General features: G+C 37.4%; 1 protein-coding gene across 1 annotated transcript in view; it reads right to left on the bottom strand.

Moving 5' to 3' along the window:
* Positions 1-27,622, bottom strand: part of LOC141510980 (vitellogenin-2-like) — a 63,813-nt gene that overhangs the window by 7,940 nt on the left and 28,251 nt on the right. Inside the window, 18 exon segments of the mRNA XM_074220347.1 lie at positions 949-1,078; positions 1,376-1,514; positions 2,165-2,307; positions 2,419-2,631; positions 4,047-4,117; positions 4,203-4,255; positions 4,257-4,423; positions 6,394-6,474; positions 6,476-6,521; positions 6,935-7,120; positions 8,312-8,405; positions 9,272-9,315; positions 9,317-9,453; positions 9,579-9,622; positions 9,625-9,697; positions 13,406-13,507; positions 15,823-15,947; positions 21,696-21,793. Coding sequence (XP_074076448.1) covers positions 949-1,078; positions 1,376-1,514; positions 2,165-2,307; positions 2,419-2,631; positions 4,047-4,117; positions 4,203-4,255; positions 4,257-4,423; positions 6,394-6,474; positions 6,476-6,521; positions 6,935-7,120; positions 8,312-8,405; positions 9,272-9,315; positions 9,317-9,453; positions 9,579-9,622; positions 9,625-9,697; positions 13,406-13,507; positions 15,823-15,947; positions 21,696-21,793 — 1,946 coding nt within the window.

The raw sequence follows: 27,622 nt of genomic DNA, 5'->3' as shown, positions 1-27,622 counted from the left end.
AATTTGTTCATATAGGTTCATAACATTAGACCTGGAAATCCATGTGGTCCAGTTCCCCGTTTTTGTGGCAAAGGAGACTGGTTCCAAATAGGGCTGGACCAGGGTCAGAGGACTGGAACACTTCTACTGGCTCTGTGATCTTGGACATTTCTTCTTCTGTAAGATGTGTGTGTGTGGGGGGGTAATCACCTTGAAGGTCCCTAACACCTCTAAGTCTATGGTTGTATAAAATACTTTGAGGAGGGAGAGGATGCTGCCAACTATGGGAGTCAAGAAAGGTTTCCCATAGGAGCTAGTCTATGAGGAAGCCTGGCATTCTAAGGGGCCCAAGTGAAGACATACTCTAGGTAGAGCCTATAGAAAGACAGAGAGTCAGGTCACAGAGTCATCAGGTATTCAGAATTACATGAGACCTTAGAAGTCATACCTTCATAGCCCCCTCATGGCACAGAGAAGGAAAACCAGGCAAAGAGTGATCATGTGATTTGTCCAAGTTTATCTACAAGAGTGGCAAAGATAGACCCATTCTCTGACTCAAAATCCAGTATTCTTTTCAAAATACCCCAAAACATAATTTTTCCCCTTTTTTAAAAAACTTATTTTATGCATATATTTTGTTTTTACATTGCCTAGATTTCGGTACCCTTCCCTTCTCAGAGAGTCATTTCTCATAACAAAGAATTTGTAAAAGAAAAGGAGGAAGAGGAAGAAATCAATAAAACTGATTAACCCATCTAAAGGATCCTATATTATACCAGAAATCTCCACCTCTGGAAAAGAGCAGGGGAAAGTACCAAGATACCCTTTTCTAACTCAATAAATGCTAGTTGATTTGAATTGAATTTATCTAATTTGATAGATGTCACTGATTTCCATGGGATGATCCCCATATGCCAAAAGTCATATGTAAACCCTAAAATAAAAGTTGTTAGAAACTACTTTTCTTACCTTGGAAAGTGTCCTTAATGGAATCTGTGATTTGAGCAAAGAAATCCCCCACATGGATAGGCAACTTGGTAGTAGGTAGACTTAAAATGTATGGTATGGATGAGAGAATGTTTGGTCCAGAAAATGTAACCTGCCAATGAAAAACAGCAGGTAGGTGGTCCAGTAGATAGAAAGTGCTCTGGCTGGAAGCAGGAAGTCAGGAGTTCAAATCCTGCCTCAGACACCTATTAGCTGTGTGACCCTTATCTGCAAAATGATTTGGAGAAGGAAATGGTAAACAACTCTAGTATCTTTGCCAAGAAAACCCCAAATAAAGTCAAAAAGAGTCAGGCATGACTAAAAAGAATGAACACTAGCAAAGGAAAAGAGAGAATGTGTGAGAGGACTCCTTCAGGGAGAAGCCCCAAACTAGGGTGGGCACACTTACATGGGGCAGCCTGATGATGACATCCCCTCTTCTGGGGGAGGGGAGGGTCATCACCAAGCTGGCCTTCTGAAGGGGATTTTTCCAGGCTGTTTCAGAGAATCCAAGTTGAGAGAGAAGTCCAGGAATGAATGTATAAAACCTAGAAATGAGTAAGAAATATTCATCCATTCAATAAAGATGTATTAAACACCTACTAAATACAAGATGCTGGGAATACAAAGAGCCAGATTGTGAAATGAAAAGAAAATTGAATTTGGAGTCAGAGAATGTGGTTTGATTTCCAGTCCTGTCATTTACTGCTTGTCTCATCTTGGGACCATAATTTACTCTCCTTAGAATTCACGTTCCCAAGATATATAAAAAAAAAGTTTGCTCAGGGGTTCTTAAATATATTTTGTGCCATGGATCTCCTTGTCAATCTGGTGAAGCCTATAAACCATTCTCAGAATTAATGTTCCCTCTGAAATGTATAAATGTATAAAATCCTTAGTATTGCAAAGAGAATTGAATAATTACAAAGAAAAGAAATTATATTGAAATAAAGATGTAATTTGTTTGATTTTTTTCCCATCCAAGTTTACAGATTCCTCAAAAGGGGTCTATGAAAGCAGTTTCAGTATTGGGGGGAGGCAGGAATAGAAGTTGGGGATCATCCAAGCCATAACCCAAAAGAAATTTATACAGCAAGTTTCCACATGTCATTTGTGACTCCTATTCCTTGCTCACCCAAACATTTTCTATTTCAGTCCATTTGGAAAATACAATAGATGAGAGGGAGGAAAATCTCACCATTTTCCCATTTTTGTGACCTCTGCTGAGACTTTTGGCCAAGCAACCTCCATTTGCACAGCAGAGTGATTAGTGAACTATCCAGTCACAATCTCCCCCAACACTTGATATTCCTGGCAATTCTTCCCCCATTTCAGGGATGCCTACAATGCACGAAGGAATCAGAACATTGACCTACTGGGGTCTGGAATAAATGGAAACATCTCCTAGACTCGACTTGTTGATGTGTATATTTGCTGAGATTTGTGGCTTACCTTTGCCATGTGAAAATTCTCCAAGGAGATATCAGCACAAGCTTTCCATTGGCTACTTTTGGTGAAATTAGTGACCCATAACTGGATTACAGCTTTGGAGGAGTGATTATTTGTGAAGATAGCAAAGTGGAAGCCATCAGGATTGTGTTCACTGCATTCTACCCAAAATATTCCAGTTAGCATGGATGGGGGACTGTTCTCCAAGAACTTCATCTGAGTTTGAGGAAGGAGATATTGGTGAGTCTCACGTTCTAGGATGTGATTAAGAACTAGAAGGAACCTTAAGTCCTCTGCTCTAAATCTCTCATTTTGCAGATGAGAAAAGAGAGACCTGGTGAAGTCAAATGATTTGTCAAAGATTACGTAGTTATTGAATGGCAGAACTGGGAAATTAGCACAAAGATACATTCACCAACAGTCTAATCAATCAACTAGTCTAAATCCATCAACGACTTTATATGTAAATTCCTTTACTAAGCCAGAAACTCCACTAAATGATACATAATGTTTTATGTCTATAATAATTTATATATAAATATATTTCTTATATTTTAAAAGGGCAAAAAGCCCACCTCTATTCTCAGTTCAATTCACTAAACATTTATTAGGTGGGTACCACATGCCTGCTCTGTACTAAGCTCTGAGGATACAAAAAAGGCAAAAGACATCCTTGCTCTCAAGGAGTTTATAATCTTATGGGAATTTTCAGTCTAATGGGGGGGTGATAACATGCAAGCAACTTTGAATAAATAAGCTAGATACAGAATAAATTTTCCAGGGGAGGGAGTAGAGAGGGAGGTCTCAGAGGGAAGGCAAATTTTCATTATGGGTCATGAAGTTTCTGGACCTCAGTTTACCCCTCTGTAAAATGATGGGGGTTAGAGAGATTCCTGAGATTTCTTTTGCTCTCTTTGATTCCATGCTATCATAGGAAAGTGTGAAATTTCCAACTTAAATGAATTTAAAGAAAGGGATAAATGGGTAGGTAGGTAGCTACACAGATAGATAGATAGATAGATAGATATGTAGATAGTTGATAGATTATGTGTTAGAGAGACAGATAATAAAATTTATAAGACCATAGATTTAAAGTGAGAAGAGTCTATAATCATTTTCACTTTACATTTGAGGATACTAAGACCCAATGAGGGAAAATGACCTGCTCAAGGTCACAAAGTAAGAGAGAAACAGCAAAGCCAGAATTTGAATTCAGGTTCCTTGACTCCCAACACTACATTTTTTTTTACCACTATTGCCATGTTGCTTTCTCAGATCAGTTAACATGTAAAGTTTGCAAACCTTAAAGTGATACATCAGTGCTAACTGTTATTAAGTTGAAGAGAATTTTACTTTAGGACAATTACAAAAATCATTTTATAAGGTCAGAAAAATTGTTAAGAAAATTATAAAAATCTGGACACAAATTTATAGTTTCTGTTTTTGACTTAAAAATGGCTCAAAAGATGTGAGGAAAAATTTTCTTAATTTTTCAGGTTGATTTCCTAAGGCATAAAAGGATGTGACAATATGGGTTGGGTATGCCCAAGACAAAGGAAGCACATTTTCTAACCCCAGGATCTTTTTGAGGTTTCTTTGCATTCAATCTACTGTGACTCCTTGGAACGTACCATATGGATTAGTCTGGAAGCAGTTTTAGGTCCTACTTCAATTTCCATCCCAATCTTCTTCACCATAACATCTGTATAAGGGGTCCAATACAAAGGACATCAAAGTTCTTGCTCTGCCATCCACAATCCCCATGAGGAAGCCAACTCTTTCCTTACCTGGTTTTGCTATAAGCTGAACTTCATGTGTTCCCACTATATGATGGAGAATGGAATGATGTGGCACTAAGGGATTTCAAGGAGAAATAGGAAAGAAAACCCAAATAAGGCAGACTGAGCCAAGCATCTTGGAAATGGGTCTTTCCATTTTCACCATGGAGAACCTCAGGTTTGAGGGAATCAGAGTAACTCAGAGGGATAGGTTCGGAAGTCTTTCCTGGCTACATTTGAACAAGCCCATTTTGGAAATTATCAACAAGAGGCAGGGGATGGGACCAGCAAGTCTTCCAGCAATCAACCCGTCAACGATCATTTATTGAGCACATACTACGTACTAGATTGACTTGTTGTTCCCTGATTGTGATGTTTCCATGCTTTTGCATGGACTGTCCTATAGTTCTGGAATACTCTGCCCCTTCAAGACCACCTCCTGGTTTCTTTGGTTTCCTTGAAGACTCAAAGTCCTTCCTATTGCAGGGGGTCTTTCTGGGGTAACCCCCCACTTCCCTAGGAGCTAGGATCTTCTCCCCTTGGATTTCCTTCTATCTCTTCTATATATCTCTTATATGGACAGAGTTCTTTATCCAACTGACCTGTCCCTGCTCCTTAGAATAGGAGTCTGCCATCTTTGTATTATTGCCAGAGCTAAGCCCATAGAAGCAAGGTAAATATTCAATAAAGGATTATTGACTGACAGACAGGGCTTTGGGGACAAAAACAAAGAAAGAAATAATTCTCTACCCTCAAGGAGCTTCCATTCTAAGAGAAGCATATGTGGGTGGGTGTGTATGTGTGTTCCTCATCTGAAAAATGAGTTGGAGATGAAAATGCCAATAACTCTGGTATCTGCTAAGAAAACCCCAAATAAGGTCACAGAGTAGGACATAACAACGACAACAGTACATAAATACTCATACATCTAGACATATGTGAATATATACAAGAAGCATATATACTTATATATGATAATATAATACAGCATATGGATATTTGTGAAGAGAGAAGGATTTTATTGTGCATACAGATGAGATTTACATAAATAAATTAGGCAAATATATTTGTATTTGTATATATGTGTACATTGCAACACATATATATCTTGGTTGGTTCCTGTCCTTCATTATTGAAGAAGACCAAGACCATTGATCTATGCATTTATATATATATATATAAAATATGCTATTCCCATATAAAAATATATGCACACATAAGGGGCAGCTACAGGCAGTGGATAGAACATTGGCCCTGGAGTCAGGAGGATCTGAGTTCAAATCTAGCCTCAGACACTAATAATTGCCAAGCCGTGTGACCTTGGGCAAGGTTACTTTACTGCCTTAAATAAATAAAATTAAAAAAAATTTTAAAAATACACACATATGTTTGTACATATATATACATATATATATTCAAATGCCTTCTTATCTGCCCATTCTACACACACACACACACACACACACACACACACACACACACTCTCTCTCTCTCACTCTCACATCCCTTATCTTTATTGCAACTATGTTCAACCTTGTATTCTATTTATTCAAGTTAAGCTGTGATGCTGGCTACTCATTTCACTAGGTTTATATGTAGTTGTTTTTATTCTGTTGTTTTTAAGTCATGTCCAATTCTTCATGACTCCATTTGGAGTTTTCTTATCATAGTCACAATGTGTATATATATATGTGTGTATATATATATATATATATATATATATAGAGAGAGAGAGAGAGAGAGAGAGAGAGAGAACTCAAAAAAAGTAGCACAGTGAGTAATGAATTTGAATTTGAAATCAGGAGACCTGAATTCAAATCCCACCTTAAACACTTACTAGCTATGTGACCCTGGGGAAGTCACTTAACCTCTGTCTTCCTTAGTTTTCTCATAATCAAAAAAGGCCTAATAATGTCCCCCACCTCCTAGAGTTGTTGTTGGGATCAAATGAAAGCATGACGCTAAGGTGATTTGCAGACCTTAAAGTCCTATAGGGATACCACATCTTAAGTACAAAGGAAGGGAGGAGAGTACTAACAGGTGGAAGGATCAGAATGTGTGCTTGAGTCATTATCAATGCTAATTCCCTGGTCTTCAAACAATCACACACCGGTGGTGTCTCTGCCATAGGTATTGCTCTTGTGTCCATTTTCTCAGGGAACCTCTAACCTTCCATATCTGTTATGTCCTCACCCACTACCTTCAAAGTCATCTCTGTGGAATCAAATAGTTCCTTGGAGATCACAGATCCTGCTTCCTCAGGAACTAGGGGAATCCTCTTTTTCAGTTTCTGGTTCTCCACTTCTTGACACAGCAAATGCCTTGGCACTATGGAGACAGTGAGAGCAGTCTTGGTCTCAGGGGTTGTTGCTTATTGGACACATCTCTGCATTCATCTTTGAGTTCAGGGGAAAGGAGGCTCTGGAGAAGCAAATATTGGTTTAAAAAAGAGGTATTCCAGAAAGTCAATAATGTGAATGAATAAATACAGAAAAACCAATAGACTTCCCAGTTCATCATTTGAAACCTCTAAGAATAAATGTTTCCAAACTGAATTGAATCTTTCAAGACTGTTCTAAGAAGCAGCTATGTAATCTGATGGATTCCACCTGATGGAATCCTGGGATGGGAATCTGATGGAAAGAGAGGAATTCCAAAATTCAAACTTAGTTCCAACTTGGTCGTTGCCATTATGTTTCCTCAACAAGGAGTTTGGGGGCAGAGCTAGTTGACTAGTATACCTGGCCTTCAGGAGCTCAGTCTCTTGGCACCATGGGAAGGTTTCATACTTAAAGTTTTTCTCTTTTAGGTCCAACTTCATGTCCAGTTTCATTGGGTAGGTTTCCTGGAGTTTTGCCTGGAGTTCAATGCCAGACTGGAAGACAGGAGTGTTGATGGTCATTGCGGCCACAGAATACCAGTACATACTATAAGAGGAGGAACAAACCAAAGGATTGCATATATATATATATATATATGTGTATATATATATAATATACATATATATATAGATACATATATATATATATGTATAAAATGAGTCAGGGGTGATCCCATCTGTTTACACTATCCAACCTCCCCCCAGAGAAATCCTTCTATTCAGGAGTCAGACAAACAACATACGTAGAGAGCCATAATTAGGATGGGTGACTGGGGCTTTGCACCTGGTCACCAGAACTTATAGGGTATCTGTACAGCACTTGTCCTCCTTTGGCAGAGTGCAAGAATCCCTTCTTCCCCTCAGTTTTTGGGAATCCCAGAGGTCACCAAAGGGACATTGATGAGATTTTTTGGAGAATGAATGTGTTCAACAACTAGTCCAAGGTAGTCAACTGATGCTAAACCCATTTAACTGGATTTAAGAGCCTAACCCAAACATTAAGTCAGGATCATTCTTGAAAGATATCTATGGCACATGGAATTGGGATGAAATCAATCCTACGCTTGTCCTGGGAAAGGAAAGTCAATGATCTGCTCTTTAACTCTATGCACTAGCATTTGTGACTTCCTTTCTTATCCTGATCATTCTTTCTTTATCTCCCTTTTAGAATGGAAGTATCTGAAAAGCAGGAATTGTGCCACTTGTATCTTTCCAAGTCCTTAGCACAGAACACTTAATAACCGAATCATGAATTTTAATTGAAGGGGAACAATGGGGCAGATTTCCTGTTTTACTGGGGGGTTGAAACGTATCCTTTCCCCACTTTGGATTTCATGGTCCTCCAAAGGAGAAATAGAAATGCCCTTTCCATAGGACTCCTTCCCTAATTGGCCAGTTATTCCTTCACAGGATCTGGGAGCACTGGAGGAGGACTTTCACAGAATTAGTTGCTGGAAAGTTTCCTCTACCTCACTTTATAGATGAAGAAACTGAGGCAGAGAATAGTGACTTGCCATGAATTTGAACCCAGGTCATCCTAACTCCAAATCCAGGGCTATATCTAATACATGATGCTGGAGGAAGGAGTGTGTGCATAAGTCATCATTACATATTTATAGAGTAATGGCAACCATCTCCTAGTCATCTGGAGAAGTGCATTATGGGTTACTTAGAACCTAGAACTCAGAAATAAAACAACAACCCCTCAACAACTTCTGTTTGAAACCTCTCTCCTTACTGAGGTTTGATATCAGCAAGCATTTGAACTATAGGACTGGATGACTGAGGAGTTACAGAATCATCAGATAGAGGATGGGATACATTAGTATCCACTGTGAATGACAAAACACCAAAAAATGTCATCTACACCTTTATGTATAAGGAATATAAACCTTATCTGACATCAGCGTTTCTCATCAACCTGATTTTTGGTTACTCCCCAGGATGTTCCCTCCACTCAAGTCAGACTGATCACATAGGTTTATGTAGATATAAAGATCCTTAAAGGGAATCTTGTCCAACCATCTCATTTTACAAATAAAAATACTGTGGATGACTAAGTAGGACTTGTGAAAATAAATCAAATATTCTTACCACTATCCATTATCCACAAATTATCCAACTGCCTCATTTTACAGATTAGGAAACCGAGGTCAGAGTGACCTGTCCAAGGTCATACATGTACTAGATATCAGAGACAGGACCCTGCTTCCTTTAGTCCAGGACTATTTCCATTACCCCACAATGTCTCCTTCCTGGTCCCATGTTCATTCTTTCCTTATTTCCTTAATTATTGCTCTTCTACTTCTCAAGCTAGCTCAAGCCTGTCCTCTGGAAAGCCTCTCTATGGTCACTCTAGCTTGCCCTCATCTCCCCTTTTCTGAACTCCTAGAGTCAGACTGCACTTTGAGTCAGAGCCATGAATGGCTGGCTTTGGTTCTTTAAAAAGACTGTAAGCTAGGGGCGGCTAGGTGGCACAGTGGATAGAACACTGGCCTTAGAGTTAGGAGTACCTGAGTTCAAATCCAGCCTCAGACACTTAATAATTACCTAGCTGTGTGACCTTGGGCAAGCCACTTAACCCCATTGCTTTGAAAAATCTTAAAAAAATAAAGACTTTAAGCTCCTTGAGGGCAGAGGCCATATCAGCTCTATCATGCAGCAGTTGGAGGTGATGGAGTGATTTAGCCAAACTCACCATTAGCTGAAAGATGTACCACAGCAGTAGCATAGAAACTGTAAGGGCAGACCCAAGGAGGTCAGGATGGTATAGTAAAGTTCTGCCAAGCCCAGGGCCTGCGTCCGCCGGCCTGAGATACCACTGAGGAGCTGAGAGGTTTTCTTCAGCATGCTATATCTATCTGTTGGCTGAACAAGCTCCTGCACAAACAGAGGATGTGGGTCAGTGGGAAGGGGAGATGAGGTTTGGGGAGGAAAAAGGAGGAGAGAACCATGGTCAAGTCTATAAGAAGACACCAAGCCTGAAGCTTGGGGGAAGGCAGTACCTTCAGAATATCCTGTACAAAATCCTTGTCCATATCAAAAAAGGTAGCTTTTGATCAAACAGCTTTAGAGTGGCAGATAACAGAGGCTTAACAGCTGGTAGCTTCTTCCATCCCAGCAGCTATAAAAGGACAGAGGGGAAAGTCAGTGTAGATGCTCTTCTGAGCACAAATGACAGAAACAGATTCTCCTGAAGTGGCATGGTACGAGTGGAAAGGATTCTGGTTTTGGACCCTAGTGCAAAAAGCAGTCCTAACATTTTATCTGAGTGACTTAATCTCTAGGGTCCTCAGTTTCTTTATCTGTAAAATGAAGGAACTGCACTGGATGGTTTGTAACATTTCTTCCACAGTTCAAAATCAAAAATCCTATCAAAGTTTCAAAATTTCCATTCCTTGTCAGTTGTTTTTTACCTCCTGTTTCTCACCATTGAATGATATGGTGCTATAAGAAACAAGGAAGGGGAAGGTTTCAGAGAAACCTTGGAGAACTCCTATGAACTGATTAAGAGCTGGATAAGGATCAGGAGAATAATATGCATTATAAACCACAAGGATAAGGAGAACAATATATATTATAAACCTTGGAGAACTCCTATGAACTGAGGATGAGCTGGATAAGAATAAAGAGAACAATATATTTTATAACATGATTCTGTAGTAACAAAAAAACTTAAGAACTCTGATCAACACAATAACCAACCGATTCCAGAGGACCAGTTCTGAGGAACATTGTCTACCTCCTAATTGACAAAAAAGGGACTCACTGTGCTGGATGAGACCACATTCCTAGCCCATGAGAAAATTTGTCTTGCTTGACTATGCATATTTATTACAAGGATTTTGTGTTTTGTGTTTTTCCCCCTTGGGGAATAGGATAGTGAGAAGGAAAGAAAATAAATACTTGTTAATTGAGGGGAGAAAAGAAAATTGATTTTTTTTAAAAGGAAAATCTGTCCATTTGTAGCATGCTTGCAGCAGTTCTCTGAATGGCTGAGCAAGTTATAACAACTCTCTCGTTAGACATTAAGCAGTTTGGAAAATTGCATTTATTTTTTTCCTGTTCTCCAATAATAGTTGTCTTTTATATAATTCCTTTAAGTTTCACAAAGCACGCATGCATCTTCTCCTTCAAGTTTTACAATTTGTTTTGGTAGGTCCTCCAAATATGATTTTTGGTCAGCAGACTCAGCAACTGAGAGCTTAGGTAAGTTTCCTAAAGTCTCACCAAAAGAGCTATCAGAATCAGGATTTAAATCCAAGTCTTTCTACCCAGGTCCATCTACCAGTGAAACAGCCTTTCTGGAAAAATAAAATAATGCTCTGTGTTTATACTGTTGCTATAGATCGACAACTAAGTAATCTTTTGAATTTCCAGAGTAGTTCACCTATTGTGTTACCTCTAAAGGAACCCAGAGATCCCACTGATTTAAAGGCAACAGTGTTTAGATTTCATTTTAAGTTTCATTTGGGTGGCCCCTTCAGTCTAGTGTTAAAGCAGACCTCTTGACCTAAAGGAGACTACCATTTTTGGTTCAATCATTCAATATTTATTAAACACATTAATTAAGTGGCAGACTGTGTACTATTGCGGGGGGGGGGGGAGGTTGTTGAAGATACAAAACAAGGCAAAAGATACTTCCTCCCCTCAAGGAGCTTACATCTAACTGAGACATAGAGGGAGAAAAAGCAACTCTTGCCTCTTCTGGCCTAAGGGTAAGGGGAGATTTGTCTTTCACCAAAATTAAATTCCTCCAGTCATGCTCAAGTCTAACAAAAAATTAAATTAGCTTCTTTATGTGAACATTCAGCCTTATGACCAAAGTAAGAATTTCCTAAATTGTTGCTTGTGTAGATAGATACTTAGTGACCTAAAGGAGTCAAGAAAGCTCCCAAGGGTGCCCAGGCTAATAGAAATTCGGATACTGGGTTTGATGAGCACTTTGAGAATGAAAGTGCCTATATCATTGCTACTCAAACTAGCTCCAACTTAAAAGCCCTGAATGAATAGTTAAGCCAAAATCTCTTAAAGTATATAAATCTCTCATTTCTATTCCTTTCATTTACATTTTTTCTGTTTTGCATAAGCGATATATCCCCTTATAAGGAAGCTAAGAAAAATAAAAAAGAAATTGAGCAGAGAGACGTGTAGGCTAATGGGTGATCTTGTAATTATGTTCAGATATAGGATTTTTTGAAGTGGACACTTGGCAATTACTTTCCACATTCACAAAAATAAAACAAAGAAGAATAACAGGGCTTTAGTTAAAGCAGAAGAGATTCTAGTTAAGCAAAGGAAGATTTTCTTGACAGCTATATTGAACCAATGATTAGATTAAGAGAGATTGGATTGGAAGAAAACATAAGCTTCTTTCTGAATATACCCACACCTGCCTCTGGGCAGGAACTAGATTAGATGATTCTGAAAAATCCTTCTGTGATTCTGTATTCTCGTTTTTCAGCTTTTGAATGATTTTGATTAGAAGAAAATGTGGAATGCGGGTAAGAACATTCATTCTAAAGTCAAAGGACTTGTGTTCATCTGCCACCTCTGGCACACACTGTTTGAGTGTTGTTTTTTGTTTGTTTTGCTTTGCTAGGCTGGTATACAAACTTAGCCTCAGTTTCCTCATCTGTAAAATAAGGAGTTAAATTTAATGACCTATGAGGTCCTATCTAGTTCTACATCTACAATCTGCATCTATAATCCTTTGATATTTTCAAAATTCCCATTTCCTAAATGCTTTTTCAACTCGATATGCCCATTGTTCCCCTCTTCTCATGCTTGCCCTTAGTATCACAGATCCACATGTCTAGAGTGCTTTATGCTTATGGGGTGCCTTCCTTACCATAATTGGACCTTAGAGAGGCAATATGAGATAGCCATGGTCACACAGCTAATAAGGGTTTCCTGACACCCTTTGCAATACTCTTCCCACTAAGTGGGTCTGTCCAGTTTATAGGGAGATATTGCATTCCAAAGCAATAATAACACATGAGATTGGTTAATGATGAATACGGAATTCCAAGACAGGACACCTGAGTTTAAAACCTGTTTCTGACAATTCCTAGTTCTAGAGTTTTTAACGTTTTTTGGTGTTATAACTTTTTCATAATCTGAAGAAGCCACTGAACCGTTTCTCAGAAAATTTGCTTTTAAATTCCTAAAATAAAATACAAAGGGTTTACAAAGGAGATCAATTATATTAAAGTATAGTTATCAATTAAAAAATGAAAACAGGGGCGGCTAGGTGGTACAGTGGATAGAGGACTGGCCCTGGAGTCGGGAGGACCTGAGCTCAAATTTGACCTCAAACACTTAATAATTACCTAGCTGTGTGGCTTTGGGCAAGCCATTTAACCCCATTGCCTAGCAAAAAAAACCCAAACAAACAAACCTAAAAATAAATAAATGAATGAATGGATGGATGAATGGATGAATGGATAAATAAATAGATGAATGAATGAATGAATGGGTGGATGAATGAATGAATAAATAAATAAATAAATAAATACCAGTTCATGGCCTTCAGGCTTAGAATCCCTGACCTAGGTCTTTTGTTTGTTTTGGTAAGATAATTGTCAAGTGTCTGAGGATGGTTCTCCTGACTGTCAATGCTCTTTTCATTGAAACACCAGCTGCCCTCCCCAAACTAGTTTTATAACCATGGGCAGATCAATTATTCTGAGTCTCAGTTTTCACATGTGCCTTCCTAGTGGGGATGTGAGAAAATGTGTTTTACTAATTCAAAGGAAAATAAATTTTTTTATTATTAGAAAGATTCAGGCTTCTGATTTCACACTACAGGCAGAAAAAAGATAACACCTACTTTCTTCACAAGTTCCTTTATCTTCCCATGTGTGGAATGCTCCATAAATGATGCATTTGTTTGCTTCACAAACTCTGGCAAACCTTCAGCTTGTATACCAGACTAGCAAAGCAAAACAGACAGAAATATCCATCAATCTATCAATGATAGAATTTTAACTATGTCCTGGGAATTCAAAAAGTGGTAAAAGACAGTTCTTGCCCTCAAGGAGATTGTAATCTAGACAATCGAGACAAGAAACAAACAAAATATATGTAGACAAGCTATGTACAGGAAAAAATAGGAAATAATTAAAAGAGGGAAGGCACTAAGATGAAAAAGGATTGGGAAAGACTTTCTATAGAAAAATGAGGTTTTGGAACTTGAGGGAAGTCAGAAGGCAGAGTTGAAGAGAGAGAAAGGAGATGATAAGCATGGGGGACAGTCAGAGAAAACATCTGAAATTGAGAGATAAAATGTCTTATTTAAGGAACAGCCAGGAGACTACTGAAGGAAAGGTGTTGGGGAGAAAGATGTAAGAAGATTAGAAAGGTAAGGAAAGAAGACCAGGTAATGAAGAATTTTTTGCCTAAAACAGAGGATTTTGTGCTTGATACTGGGAGTGATGAGTCATTGTAACTTATTGAATGTATGTTTGAGGGTGGGGGTGGTGAATAACTTAGACATTGACTTTAAGAAAATCATTTTGGCAGCTAAATGGAAGAAGGATTGGAGTGGAGAGAAATGTAGGGTATTGTAATAGTCCAGGCATGAGGGGACAAGGGTCCTCACCAGCATGGCAGTATCAGAAGAGACAAGGGGAAGAGGGGAGATGTCTCAAAGGCGAAATCACCAGGTCTTAGAAACTCATTGGATCTGGAGGTTGAGATGATGAAAAGTCAAGGAGGATACCTAGATTTTGAACCTGAGGAACTGGAAAATTGGTGGTGCCGCTGCCAGTACCTGAGAAGTTCAGAGGAAGTGGAGAAGGTTTGGGGGTAAAGATAGAGTTTTGTTTTAGTTCAGTTTACAATGTCTAGTTTGAGGTGTCTGAAAGGCAAGTGGATATATGAAACTGGTCAGAGCAGGACAGATAGATTTGAGAATGGTCAACCTTAGAGATGGTAAATAAATCCACGGGAGTTTATGAGATCACCAAGTAATCTTGTATAGGGGTAGATGAGAGGAGAGCTCAGGACAGAACCCCTATAGGTCATGTACAAATAGAGGAGACTGAGTCTGATATATAAGAGGAGAACCAGATAAATGGAGTGTCCTGAAAACTTAAAAGAGAATATCAAGGAGAAAAGAGTAATCAATGATACTGTGAGACCCACAAGAATGAGAACTGAGGAAAGGCTACAATGAAGAGATCACTGTTAACTAGAGAGAGTTGTGATGGAATGGTGAGGTCAGAAAGCAGATTTTAAGGTTAAGAAATGAGTGAAAGGATAAAAGTGGAGATGCCTATTAAAGATGACCTTTAGAAGGACTTTAACTACAAAGGGCAGAAGATATAAGATGATATAGTAAGTAGGAATGAAAGGGTCAAGTGAAAGTTTTTTAGCATGGGGACATAGGACTATATTTATAGACATTAGGAAAGAGGCCAGCTAACAAGAAGAGATTGAAGATAAGAGACAGAGTAGAAATGATAGAGAGGGCAGTCTGTTGAGGAGACAGAATGGAATGGGATTGATTGTGCAGGCAGAAGGTAGGTCTTGGTAAGAAGTAAGACCACGTCTTCATGTGAGACAGAGATGAAGGAGGACATGGAGAAGACTTTTAAATAATACAAGATGAGGAAGGGGAGGAGAGAGTGGAGTATGGGGTGAATGGCCACAATTTTTTCCTGCAAAATATCATATAAGGTTCTCAGCTGTTAGGGGAATGGCATAGGAGCCAAGGAGGTTTGAAAAGGGATGAAAAGATTTAGAAGACACATTGTAGAGAAAGGGAAAGGGAGCTGATAAGAAAGGCAGGAAATATTGCCTAGTAGGCGGGGTCTTAGTTCTGTAACATAAACTTTGAATCAATTAGCCAGCATTTAATAAGCCCAGACTGGAACAATCTTGACTTGAAATAAATTCTAAATCACTGATCAGTCCTTCAATCAACAAACATTTATTAAGCATAAGATACTCTGCTGGGCTCTACAGGATATGTAAACAATGGGCCAGCAAGATGATCCAACAGATAGAGCCACTGGCCTTAGAGTTGGGAGAACCTGAGTTCAAATCCAACCTCAGATACTTACAGGCTATGCAACACTGGTCAAGTCCCTTAACCCTGATTGCCTATTTAAAAAAAAAAGCCAGACAGTCCCTAGACTCAAAAATCATACATTTTACTACAAGAGAAAATAAGAAGTGGAGTGTAATTCAGAAAAGCAGAGGGATTATTTGAAGGCAGCATATTAGTTTCAGAGTAACAGTTACCTCCACGAGACTGATGGCTCCCCCAGCAAAGCGTGCCCCCAGACTGGAAATGATGGATGTTGGGAACAAAGTCTCAGGGCTGTTTAAGATGAAGAATCTCATGAAAGCACCAACGTCATACTCTTCTGGAGCAAAATAAACAACATGTACTATTAATCCTTCCCCTTGCTTTGTGTATGCCCTTTTGTGGTACATGGTTTGTGTTTCCTATGACTGAAAATCTGGACCAGGACCAGACAGAATAGGGCAAAGTCTTTTCAAAATTACCACAGGAGCTGTCTAGGATTACCTGCACCAATAATGGACCCTGCAAGAGGTTATTCAGCTTCTGAATAGAAGCTTCCAAGGAAAGGGAAATAAAGCTACTACCTGTGGAGGAAGTCCACCCTACATGGAGACAACTCTAATTTAAGAGGAAGACTTTCCTGACTTTGTGCTTAAATTTTTCTCTTTGTAATTTCCACTCATTGCTTTCTGATTTGCTCTCAGGACTAATCAGACAAGTCTAATTCATTTTCCACTTGAGAAATGGTTGACAACAGTATCATGTCCCCATCCTGCAGGTCTTTTTTCCAGCAAGTTCAGCATCCTCAGTTTCACTCAATACAACTGGTACCTGAACAAAGATCCCCTGTAAACGTCCCTAACAAGTAAGTCCTCCATTTGAAAACATTCAATGAAGAACCCACTTCCTCCCCAGGCATCAGAGGAGGTCAGTCATTTCAAATGAGTTTTGTAGATAACCCCACATTATAATTTATCATAAATCAAAGCAATTCCCTGCCCCAAACTATGATGTTGGTGGTCCCTTTTTAATGCCTTACACCTCTACTATCTGTGCCACTTTCATTCAGCTCCATCCCCCCTCCTTGCTCAATGATGCCTCAGGTCCTGCTGTTGGACTCAACAAAATTCATTCATGCTAAAATCTTAAAGTGTTATCCCATTTAAAACATTTGAAAAATGCAAAAGCATAAGGTTTTTTTTCCTTTATTTTTTTCCCAGTGGGGGAAAAGAAGTAATGAGAGAGAGAGAGAAAATAAATGTTTATTAATTGAAAAAAATAAGTTTCTAGTAATAATGATAGCTAGCATTTCCATAGGACTTTATATATGGTCTTTCATTTGATTGTCTCAATAAACACAGTGTTATTTTATCCCCCATTTTACAGAAAAGGAAATTGTGACTGAGAGTGGTTCAGTGACTAGCCCAGGATCACATAGCTAGCATGTGTCTGAGATTGGATTTCAACTCTGGTTTTCCTTTCCAAGTCCAATATTCTATTCACTGAACTACCTAGTTGCTGCTGAGAATCTGTAATACTAGGGACACAAAGATAGATTCTTTACATCAACTAAATAAATGAAATTCTAGGTGTCTACAATACTGTATTTTGTCCTGGACCTCTTAAGAACAAGAAGTTCATTGATTCCTACAGATCTCCAGAAAGGTAGCTGAAATGACAAAGGGACAAAAACTAGGTAGTTTGTAGACACAAATAGCTATGATGGTGAGGAGAAGAGGTGAAATAGAATTTCAGAATTTGAAAGTTGAAAGGGTAGCATCTATCTAATCCAACTCATACTTAAAAGGAATCCCATATCTAGCAAGTTGTTGCCTGACCTTAGTTTGAGGACCTTCCCAGAAGAAGCCACTTCTTCTCCAGGTAGCCCATTCTACTCTGGAGCAACTCTATTTATTAGAAATTTTTGACAGACACCAACCCTAAATTTACCTCTTTGTGACTTCCACTTTCTGATTTTGCTTCTGGGACCAAACACAACAGGGTTGTCATCTCTATTTTGTAGGACAATCAAGCAAAAGAGGAAATCAATTTCTCTTGCTTTGTCCCATTGGAAGAACTGGGAGTGATGAGTTGAAATCATTGAAAGGAAGGTTTTGGCTCAATGAACAGGATGCAATGACAATAACAAGAAAACTTCCTGATAATTACAGAAATGCATTAATTGTTGAAGATGTTAAGTTCCTTATCACTACTGGCCTTCATGGAGAGGCTGGACAATGACTTGATGGACAAACTATACTGGATAAACACATACTTTAGATGATGACCCCCTAGGAGCAGAGGCACTGGGCTGCTTTAACTAGCTAGGTTAGATCTTAGGTTAGAATCTTAGATGCCATTTTATAGATGATTTCTAAGATCCCTCTAGTTCTAAGATTCCAAAAAATGCATATATGAAATGAACAAAGGGATTAATGAAAAAGAATGAATTATATTAGAGAAATATGAGAGAAATTTAGATACTCCTCTTTGTCTATGGGCAATCTTAATTTTGCATTCTTAGAATGGGTTTAAGTATATATGATCAAAATCAATTTTACAATGTTCCCCAGGGAGGTTTTCTTAGTTTTACATCACCTCTTCACTTATTTTAAGAGGGGATATAATCTGGCATCACAGTTCTTTTAAGAGACTATCCCCTCAAGTAGGATTTATTCCAGGAATGCAGGCTTGGTTCAATATTAGGGAAACTGTTAGTATACTCAATTATATCAATAACAAACCTATCAGAAACCATATGATCATATCAATAGATGCTGAAAAAGCTTTTGACAAAATACAGCATCCATTCCTATTAAAAACACTAGAGAGTGTAGGAATAAATGGACTGTTCCTTAAAATAATTAGCAGTATCTATCTGAAACCATCAACAAGCATTATACTCAATGGGGAGAGGCTAGAGGCATTCCCAATAAGATCAGGGGTTAAACAAGGGTGCCCATTATCACCACTACTATTCAATATTGTATTAGAAATGTTAGCATCAGCAATTAGAGAAGAAAAAGAAATTAAAGGAATTAGAATTGGTAAGGAAGAGACAAAACTCTCACTATTCACAGATGACATGATGGTCTACCTAGAGAATCCCAAGAAATCATCTAAAAAACTACTGGAAACAATTAGCAATTTCAGCAAAGTTGCAGGTTATAAAATAAACCCCCATAAATCCTCAACTTTCCTATATATGACTAGCAAGAAAAAGCAGGAAGAGCTAGAAAGAGAAATTCCATTCAAAGTAACCTCAGACAGTGTAAAATACTTGGGAGTCTATTTGCCAAGACAGACTCAGAATCTTTTTGAAAACAATTATAAAACACTTCTCACACAAATTAAATCAGATTTAAATAACTGGGCAAATATCAACAGCTCATGGATAGGTAGAGCTAATATAATAAAAATGACAATTCTACCAAAACTAAACTATCTGTTTAGTGCCCTACCAATCAAAATTCCAAAAAATTACTTTAATGAGCTAGAAAAAATTGTAAGTAAATTCATATGGAGAAATAAAAAGTCAAGAATTGCCAGGAGCTTAATGAAAAAAAAATGCAAACGAAGGTGGCTTAGCACTACCGGATCTAAAATTATATTATAAAGCATCAGTCATCAAAACTGTTTGATATTGGCTAAGAAATAGAGTGGTAGACCAGTGGAATAGACTAGGTGTAAAAGCAGGAGAGGATTATAGTAATCTGCTGTTTGATAAACCCAAAGAGTCAGGCCACCTGGATAAAAACTCCCTCTTTGATAAAAACTGCTGGGATAATTGGAAGTTAGTATGGAAGAAACTTAGATTAGACCAACACCTCACACCCTTAACCAAGATAAGATCCAAATGGTTACAGGACATAGACATAAAAAAACAATACTATAAGCAAATCAGAAGATCAAGGACTAGTCTACCTGTCAGATCTATGGAACGGGGAACAGTTTATGACTAAGGAAGAGTTGGAGAATATCACTAAAAACCAATTAGATGATTTCGATTACATTAAATTAAAAAGTTTTTGCACAGGTAAAACCAATGTAATCAAGATCAAAAGAAAAGTAGTAAATTGGGAAATGATCTTTACAACTAATGATTCTGACAAAGGACTCATTTCTAAAATATACAGAGAACTGAGTCATATTTTTAAAACAAAAAGCTATTCCCCAATTGACAAATGGTCAAAGGATATGCAAAGGCAATTTACAGATGAGGAGATCAAAGCAATCCATAGCCATATGAAAAAATGCTCTAAATCATTAATTATTAGAGAAATGCAAATTAAAGCTTCGCTGAGGTACCACCTTACACCTCTCAGATTGGCCAGTATGACCAGGAAGGATAATGATCATTGTTGGAAGGGATGTGGGAAATCTGGGACACTATTACACTGTTGGTGGAGCTGTGAACTCATCCAACCTTTCTGGAGAGCTATTTGGAACTATGCCCAAAGGGCAACAAAAATGTGCATACCCTTTGACCCAGCAATACCACTCCTGGGTCTATACCCTGAAGAGATGATGAAAAAGGGTAAAAACATTACTTGTACAAAAATATTTATAGCAGCCCTGTTTGTGGTGGTAAAGAATTGGAAATCCAGTAAATGTCCTTCAATTGGGGAATGGTTTAGCAAACTGTGGTATATGTATGTCATAGAATACCATTGTTCTATTAGAAACCAGGAGGGATGGGATTTCAGGGAAACCTGGAGGGATTTGCATGAACTGATGCTGAGTGAGATGAGCAGAACCAGAAAAACACTGTACACCCTAACAGCAACATGGGAGTAATGTTCAACCTTGAAGGACTTGCTCATTCCATCAACACAGCAATTGGGAACAATTTTTGGCTGTCTGCAAAGGAGAGTACCATCTGTATCCAGATAAGGAGCTGTGGAGTTTGAACAAAGTACAAGGACTATTCCCTTTAATTAAGAAAAAAAAACCCAGATGTCTTATGGTTTGATCTGGTTACCTCTGAGAATTCTGTTCTCTTTAAGGATATGATTTCTCTCTCATCACACCCAATTTGGATCGAGGTACAACATGGAAACAAAGTAAAGACTGACGGAGTGCTATCTGTGCGGTGGGGGGTGGGGGAGGGAAGCAAGATTGGGGGAAAACTGTAAAACTCAAATAATATCTTTAATAAAAATTGAAAAAAAAAAAGAGACCATCCCCATCACCATTTTGAAAGACCGAGGTCATCCACTGCATCCTGGGTCATTGCCAGTTGTTTTGAGTTTTGTCTTCCCACTGGACTTCAATGACTTTGGAGGAGAGAATGAGGTTGGCAACTTTGTGCAGTTCTGTCTCACTTAAATCTAATGCACATGCAAGTCCTATTCAGGAACAACCACAAAAGAATCATAGGACTTAGCATTAGAAGTGATCTTGGAGATCCTAAGACAAAGCACAGGATGAAAGCTGATGCACCAAAGCAGAAAGAAAAGTAGATGTGAATCCTGGCTATACTATTTAGTCTCTTATGTGATTCTGGGTATGTCACTTCCCTTTCCTGAGCCTCAGTTATTCATCTACAAAATGGGGATGTCAAACTAGATGAGTTCTAAGGTATCTTTCTCGCTGACATATCCAACTCTCATATGAAAATAGAAATGATAGTCAACAGAGTTGTTTAGTAGTTCAGAAAGCAAGTGAATCTGGCTTAGCTATCTATTACTTGGATGCTTTTGGCAAATTGCTCTCTTTGAAACCCATTTTCTTGTCTGTACAATAAGGGGGCTAGATTAGGTGATATCCTTTCCAGATTAAACATTATTACTATAAATTAAAATGGGGTAAAGCAAAGAACCAATGCTTTCCATGGGGAAAAAAATCTTAACCAATAAAGAAATCACTCTGAATGCTAGTAATCCATTAGACTGTGAGCTCCTTGAGGACAGGAACCATATTTTTGTCTTTCTTTGTTATTCTGGTACTAAACACAGTATCTGATATACAAGAGGTATTTCATAAATGCTTGCTGATTTGTTAACTTGCCCCTTCAAAAAATGAAGAAGAAAAAGGTCCCAAAATATAATCTTAATATGACCAACCCCCTATTATCCCTTTTACTTACTGAAGAAGCAGGAGACATGAATAGCCTTGCTATAATGGTAAGTCAGGTTGTCTAGTTTGGGACTCAGGAGTTGAATGGCAATGTTGCTCACTGCAGACCTGGATATAATCAGCACCAGAACATAGATCCAGTTTAAGCCCTTTACTAGGTACAGTCAGACTTCCACAGAGATGAACAATCTTTTGTAATCCCGAGTACTTTATTTTGTGCATTTAAAACATCTTTTTTGTTGTTTTTTGAGACTATCTCCCAACTTGCCCAGCTATAACTGCCTTGGTTAATCAGGGACCAATTTAACTTTATCTGTTTTAGGCAACTTTGGCCCTTCTTGGGCAGCCCAGGGGCTCTGCTCCTAGGGGTTCATCATACTAGTGCCCGACATAGTGTTGGCTTCTAATCAGCTTAGACTACTCAAAACTCCTCAGCTCAAATCATCCTCCAATTTCAGCCTTCCCAATAACAGAGCTTATTCAAAGTGCTCCACCATGCTACCTCTTAAACATTATTTGGAGAAGCTGTCCAGAGGCTTCCTAGATTTCCAAAGGAATTCTAGACCCACACATACAATGGATTAAAAACATTGACTATAAAATGGTGCTTATTCTAAATGTTAGTTTAGTTTAATTGATTTTTTTTATTCTTTATTATAGTAGATGGCTCTCAGAAAGATGAGGATGTATTTGAAAGTAATGTAAACAAAATAAAGCAACAAAATTAAAAGTAATAATAATGAGTGGAAGGAGGACCAGTAATGACTTAAATGACTTTAAACAGAAATGAATTCTGCAACAATCACCACAGGAGCATTCTGAAGTTAAAATGAGATAATATCTGTAAAGTTCTTGTAAACCTTAAATTGCTATGTTAATATTAGCTATTATAATTTTGATTATTATGGGAAGTACATAGAACAGAGCCTGGAGATTATGCTAAAGGGAGGAATATCTCCTTCCTTTTCTTCTTAACTTTAAGACACAAAAGATATTTGACACTGAACCCTAAATGAGACAGATCAATGGAAAGGTAAGGTAGGGTAGATGTGGGGTGGGGTGGGCGAAGATGCTATTGCTGCTAAAACTGAATTTTCCAGGTCATAGTAATCTTAAAATAAGTTTTATTAAGTTGAATTCCAAGAACAGGCAGAAATAGCAGCTTGGAGTCAGTCCTTTTATCATGAGAAGAACAAGGTAATATGTGTCTTGGGTAAATTCTAACTGACCTAGAGTAGTCAGGGCTAACTGGATTGTCACCTTCTACATCCTTGTCCTGACCCAGAAAGAAAAGAAAAGAAAAAGGTGCAGATCGGAGAAACAGTTAGATGGACTTTTTATACCAAATGAGATGCATTGGAAATTTTATTTCCCATACAGCTTTTGCTTAGAAAGTGGTTCTTTCAGGACAATTAGTTCTAAAACCTCGCAAACATGTTCAATGATAAATGAACATAAGAGATAGCTAAAGAAGGCAGATGAATAGCGGTAGAGATGCCCAGAAATTCTCAGGAGAAAAATATCCAAGAAGTGAACTAGCCAAGAAAACCCATGACCTCAGATAACTATCCACAAAGGCAAGGCAGGGTAACAAGCAAGATGAAGCAGAGCCCCTAATTCAAAAAGATAGATCTGATCTCCTAGGAATTACTGAGAATTAGTGAGATAGGACCTAGGCTTAACTCTGGGAACACTTTATTCAAAACAAACAGGAGAGAGTAAAAAATGGGAAAAGGGGGAATAGTTGTGCTGTTTATTAAGAAAATTATTTATTGGAGGAATGGTGGCATTTGGGGGTGAATAGTGACAAAGGCAAACAAAAGGAAGGATATTGTCAGTGTGTATAGCACAGATGACCTAGACAGAAAGAGAATAAAATATAAGGAGATGTTTAAACAGATCATAGCCAGAAGGCAGAACAGAGTAGTAATGGGTAATTTCAATTGTTTGGACATCTGCTGGTATTGTCTCTCCTCCTCTCTCTGCCAAAACCAGAGCAGCTAATAATTTCTTCACCAGCCATAATGATCCTTTATCCTTCAAAGGATACCTCCTTCACAGGAGCCAATAAGGGTACTTCTAAAATGGATTTGACTTCTGCCCACAAGGAGAAGCTGGTTGCTGAGGTAGAAAAGATGGGGCCCATGGGAGAACACCTTAGAATGTGTGCTAAAGAAGAGGAAAAATGAGCAGTCTGAAGGGCACCCTAAGTTTTAGGAAGGTTTGGGTATAATCTCTTAGCTAAAATCTGACAGTGGATGTCCGGCCAAGAAAGCTCTGAGAGACTCATGATTAGATTTCATGGCTTTGGTGAATTTAGATGGGAAAAAATATATCTATATTTCCATTAATCTCTAACCAATATTGAGTATTTCCTTTAATCATTTAAAAACATTGCCTTGAGAAAAAAGGTCATAGACTTCAGAATGCCAAATTGGTCTATAAAATGAAAAGGTCCAAGAATACCTGCTCTATAGAATTAAATTCTTAAAATTATTAGGGTTGGAAACTATTAAAAAAAATCACATGTGGTACTGTTATCACCAAAAGACATTAATATAATGATTAAATTTGATGTTGTCTCATGGATCAATTAAAATTATGTGGTTTCTTATTAGGGAAAAGAAAAGAATTAAATTCTAAAGACATAAAGAGGAAAATTCTACTAAACAAAAAGAGGATTTTCTAAAAAGACTGCCACAGATGCAGAGAATTAATTTCTTAACTGAAAATTTTTAGAGACAGAAATGCCTTAAATGTACAGAATGATCAAATTAAACTAAACACTGTGATTAGAAAAAAAGAGATGAGGAAATGTGCCTCCCACCTTCTATTGACTATGGAATGTCCATATAGTGTCCATATATTGATTAGTTTTACTTCATTGTTTTCTGTAATCTGGGTTAAAAGGAAAATTTAGTAGGCAGGGAAGTCAGGGAAGAGATGTGTTTGGAAATTATTGGATGGAAAAGAAATTTAAATCAATGATTAAAATGAAATTTAATGAAATTTAAAAAAATAAAGAAGACATGCACAAAAGTGGGAAGTGAGGCAGATGAAAGAAAATGAATACAACAATATGGTGCTGTCCTTTAAGAATAACATCAGGGCGGCTAGGTGGCGTAGTGGATAAAGCATCGGCCTTGGAGTCAGGAGTACCTGGGTTCAAATCCAGTCTCAGACACTTAATAATTACCTAGCTGTGTGGCCTGGGGCAAGCCACTTAACTCCATTTGCCTTGCAAAAACCTAAAAACAAAAAAAGTATAACATCAGAAGAGCTTAAGCTCAAAATAAACTGAGGTTCAGACAAAGAAAACCAAGAACAACAAAATGGAAGATTTGCTTTTAAAAAAAGGATCTATATTAGAGGGAAAAAACAAAGGATTAAATAAGGGAAGAAGACTTTGGAATGGAGAGAATGACCATGACAACAACAAATAATGGAGGGAAAGTAGAATTACTCTGCTCTTATTTTGATTGCTTTCTCTGCTAAAGAGATGGTCCATTGTAATGGAAAAGAGAGAACAGATGTAGATGTGGTCTGCCTCAAAGTCTGAGGGCTTATTGTTGAACCATGGCAAAACAGAGATTCACAACAAAGGTTGGAAGTGGGGAATCAGTGGTTTGACATAAATGCCTAGTAGATTTTGCTTTTCCAGTTCATTCTCAAGGAAAAAGGAAGGAGGGAAGGAAAGAAGGAAATAAACATTTATTAAGGATGTGCCAGACACTGTGCTAAGTATTTTACAAAAATCATTTCATTTAGAAACTAGTTTAGTCTTTCATTTACATCCAGTTCTGCTCCATGCTTGGAGAACACATTCAAAATAACAAGACTAAGGAACCATGATCATACCAAAGTTGCTTACCTTAAAACTTGATCATATCAATCAGCAAATACTTATATCATGTCTTCCTTTTATTTTATAGTGTTAATATCCAAGAATTGTATTATTTGTAGAGATTATATTGATCAAGTCATTATTAGAAGATGAATTTCCTATTATTTCCTCTAACCATAATCCTCTAATCTAATATCTTACTCAAATATTTTCTTTTTTCAAATTTTTTTTTTTTAGGTTTTTGCAAGGCATTGGGGTTAAGTAGCTTGCCCAAGGCCACACAACTAGGTAATTATTAAGTATTTGAGGTCGGATTTGAACTCAGGTCCTCCTGACTCCAGAGCCAGTGCTCTATCCACTGCACCACCTAGCTGCCCCTCAAATATTTTCAATGAAATTGTTTTGCAAATTGTTTCCTTAAAAAAATTATCTCATTGAATCCTCACAATTTTGGAAAGTAGGTATAATTAACACTCCCATTTTCTAGTTGAGGAAACTGAGGCAAAGGACAAAAGACTTTCCCTGGGTCACACAGCTAGTTAATATCTGAGTCTGGATTTGAGCTTGTCTTTCTAACTCCAGGTTCAAAACTTTATCCATTGTACCACCTAGATGCCTAGGATAGAGAAGGTTTTCTAGTTCATACTGAGGAAAAACCAAAGTATTTGAGTTCCATATGGGTCTCTACTCCCCTCCAAAAGTGAATTTGGAGTACAGGATCCCCATAAGGAGATTATGCAGTAATCCTAACCTTCAGCTATTTATGATTAAATAGAGTTGGAAGTGATCTCATTTTATAGATGAAGAAATCAAAGTGAGAGAAGTTAAATTACTGGTCTAAAGTGACATAAATAAGACACAAACTGAAGTTTTCCAACTGTAAACCCAATGTAATTTTTCTCTTTACCATGTCACTAGACCTAGGTGAACTCTAACCTAAGGTGCTCAATAAACTGACATTTGTAATTGTTGAATCTTTCAACAAGCTTGGAAATCAAACCAAAGCTAAAAAAAAGGATTTGAATTGAATTTTAGAAAAATTAGATGTACTAGCTCTCCTTCGATTACTGAAAGGGAATATAAAAGAAATCATATACCCCCCCCCCCAAGCTATCTAGGACACCTTTAAAAAAACTGACCAAGTATTTTGGCATAAAGCACTCACCAAAACTGTAAAAGAACAGAATTACTAAAATATTCATTAGTGATCACAATGTAATTAAATTATATTTAATGAAAAGCTCTTAAAGTAGGAATTGAAAGATAACAAGATTATATAAATTTTTAAAAAGCTGATGGGTCAAAGAACGTATTATAAAAAAGCAATTGAAAATTTCATCAAAGAAATTTACAATAATGAGATAGCATACACAAACTCCTGGGATGTGATTAAATCAGTGTTTGGGGAAAACTCGTGTTCCTAAACTTTTTCATTAACAAGAGATAGAAAGAAAAAACTCAATGAATTGGTAAACAACTTTTTTAAAAAGCCCAGTCTTGAACAACAACAAAACAAGAACCCCCAATTAAATAAAGTAGAAATTAATAAAATTGAAAGCAAAAAATACAATTAAATTGATAAATACAATTAGGAACTCTTAAAAAACCTACTAAAATAAATAGCTAATCTTTTTTTTTAGAAAGAGAAATTCAGACTGTTCACATTGAAAATGATAAATGAGAGCTCAAAGTAATTAAAAGGGAAATAAAGGATGTTAAAATTTATTTTGTTCAATTATATGCTTATAAAATTGAAAAGTTAGGGGAAATGAATGATACTTAGAAAAATTTTAAATGTGTAATTAAACAAAAAAGGAAAAAAAGACAATTTAAATAAAAACAATACCTTTTAATAATTGATCAATACATAAATTAACTTCCAAAGGAGAAATTGCTAGATGGCTCTAACGATGAACTCTATCAAATATTCAAAGAATAATTTATTCAAATATTACACGTATTGATTGCAATAATAAGAAGAGAAAGTGTTTTTACAATCTCTTTCCCTGGTACAAAAATGCTCTTAATTATCACAAAGAGACAAAGGAGACAGAAAACTATTTGGAAAAAAATGTAATCAAATAGGCTCTAAC

This window comes from Macrotis lagotis, chromosome 2, assembly GCF_037893015.1.
Source record: "Macrotis lagotis isolate mMagLag1 chromosome 2, bilby.v1.9.chrom.fasta, whole genome shotgun sequence".
Lineage (NCBI taxonomy): Eukaryota > Metazoa > Chordata > Mammalia > Peramelemorphia > Peramelidae > Macrotis > Macrotis lagotis.
The sequence above is the reverse complement of the archived record's forward strand: the minus strand, read 5'-3'. Positions and strand labels throughout refer to the sequence as shown.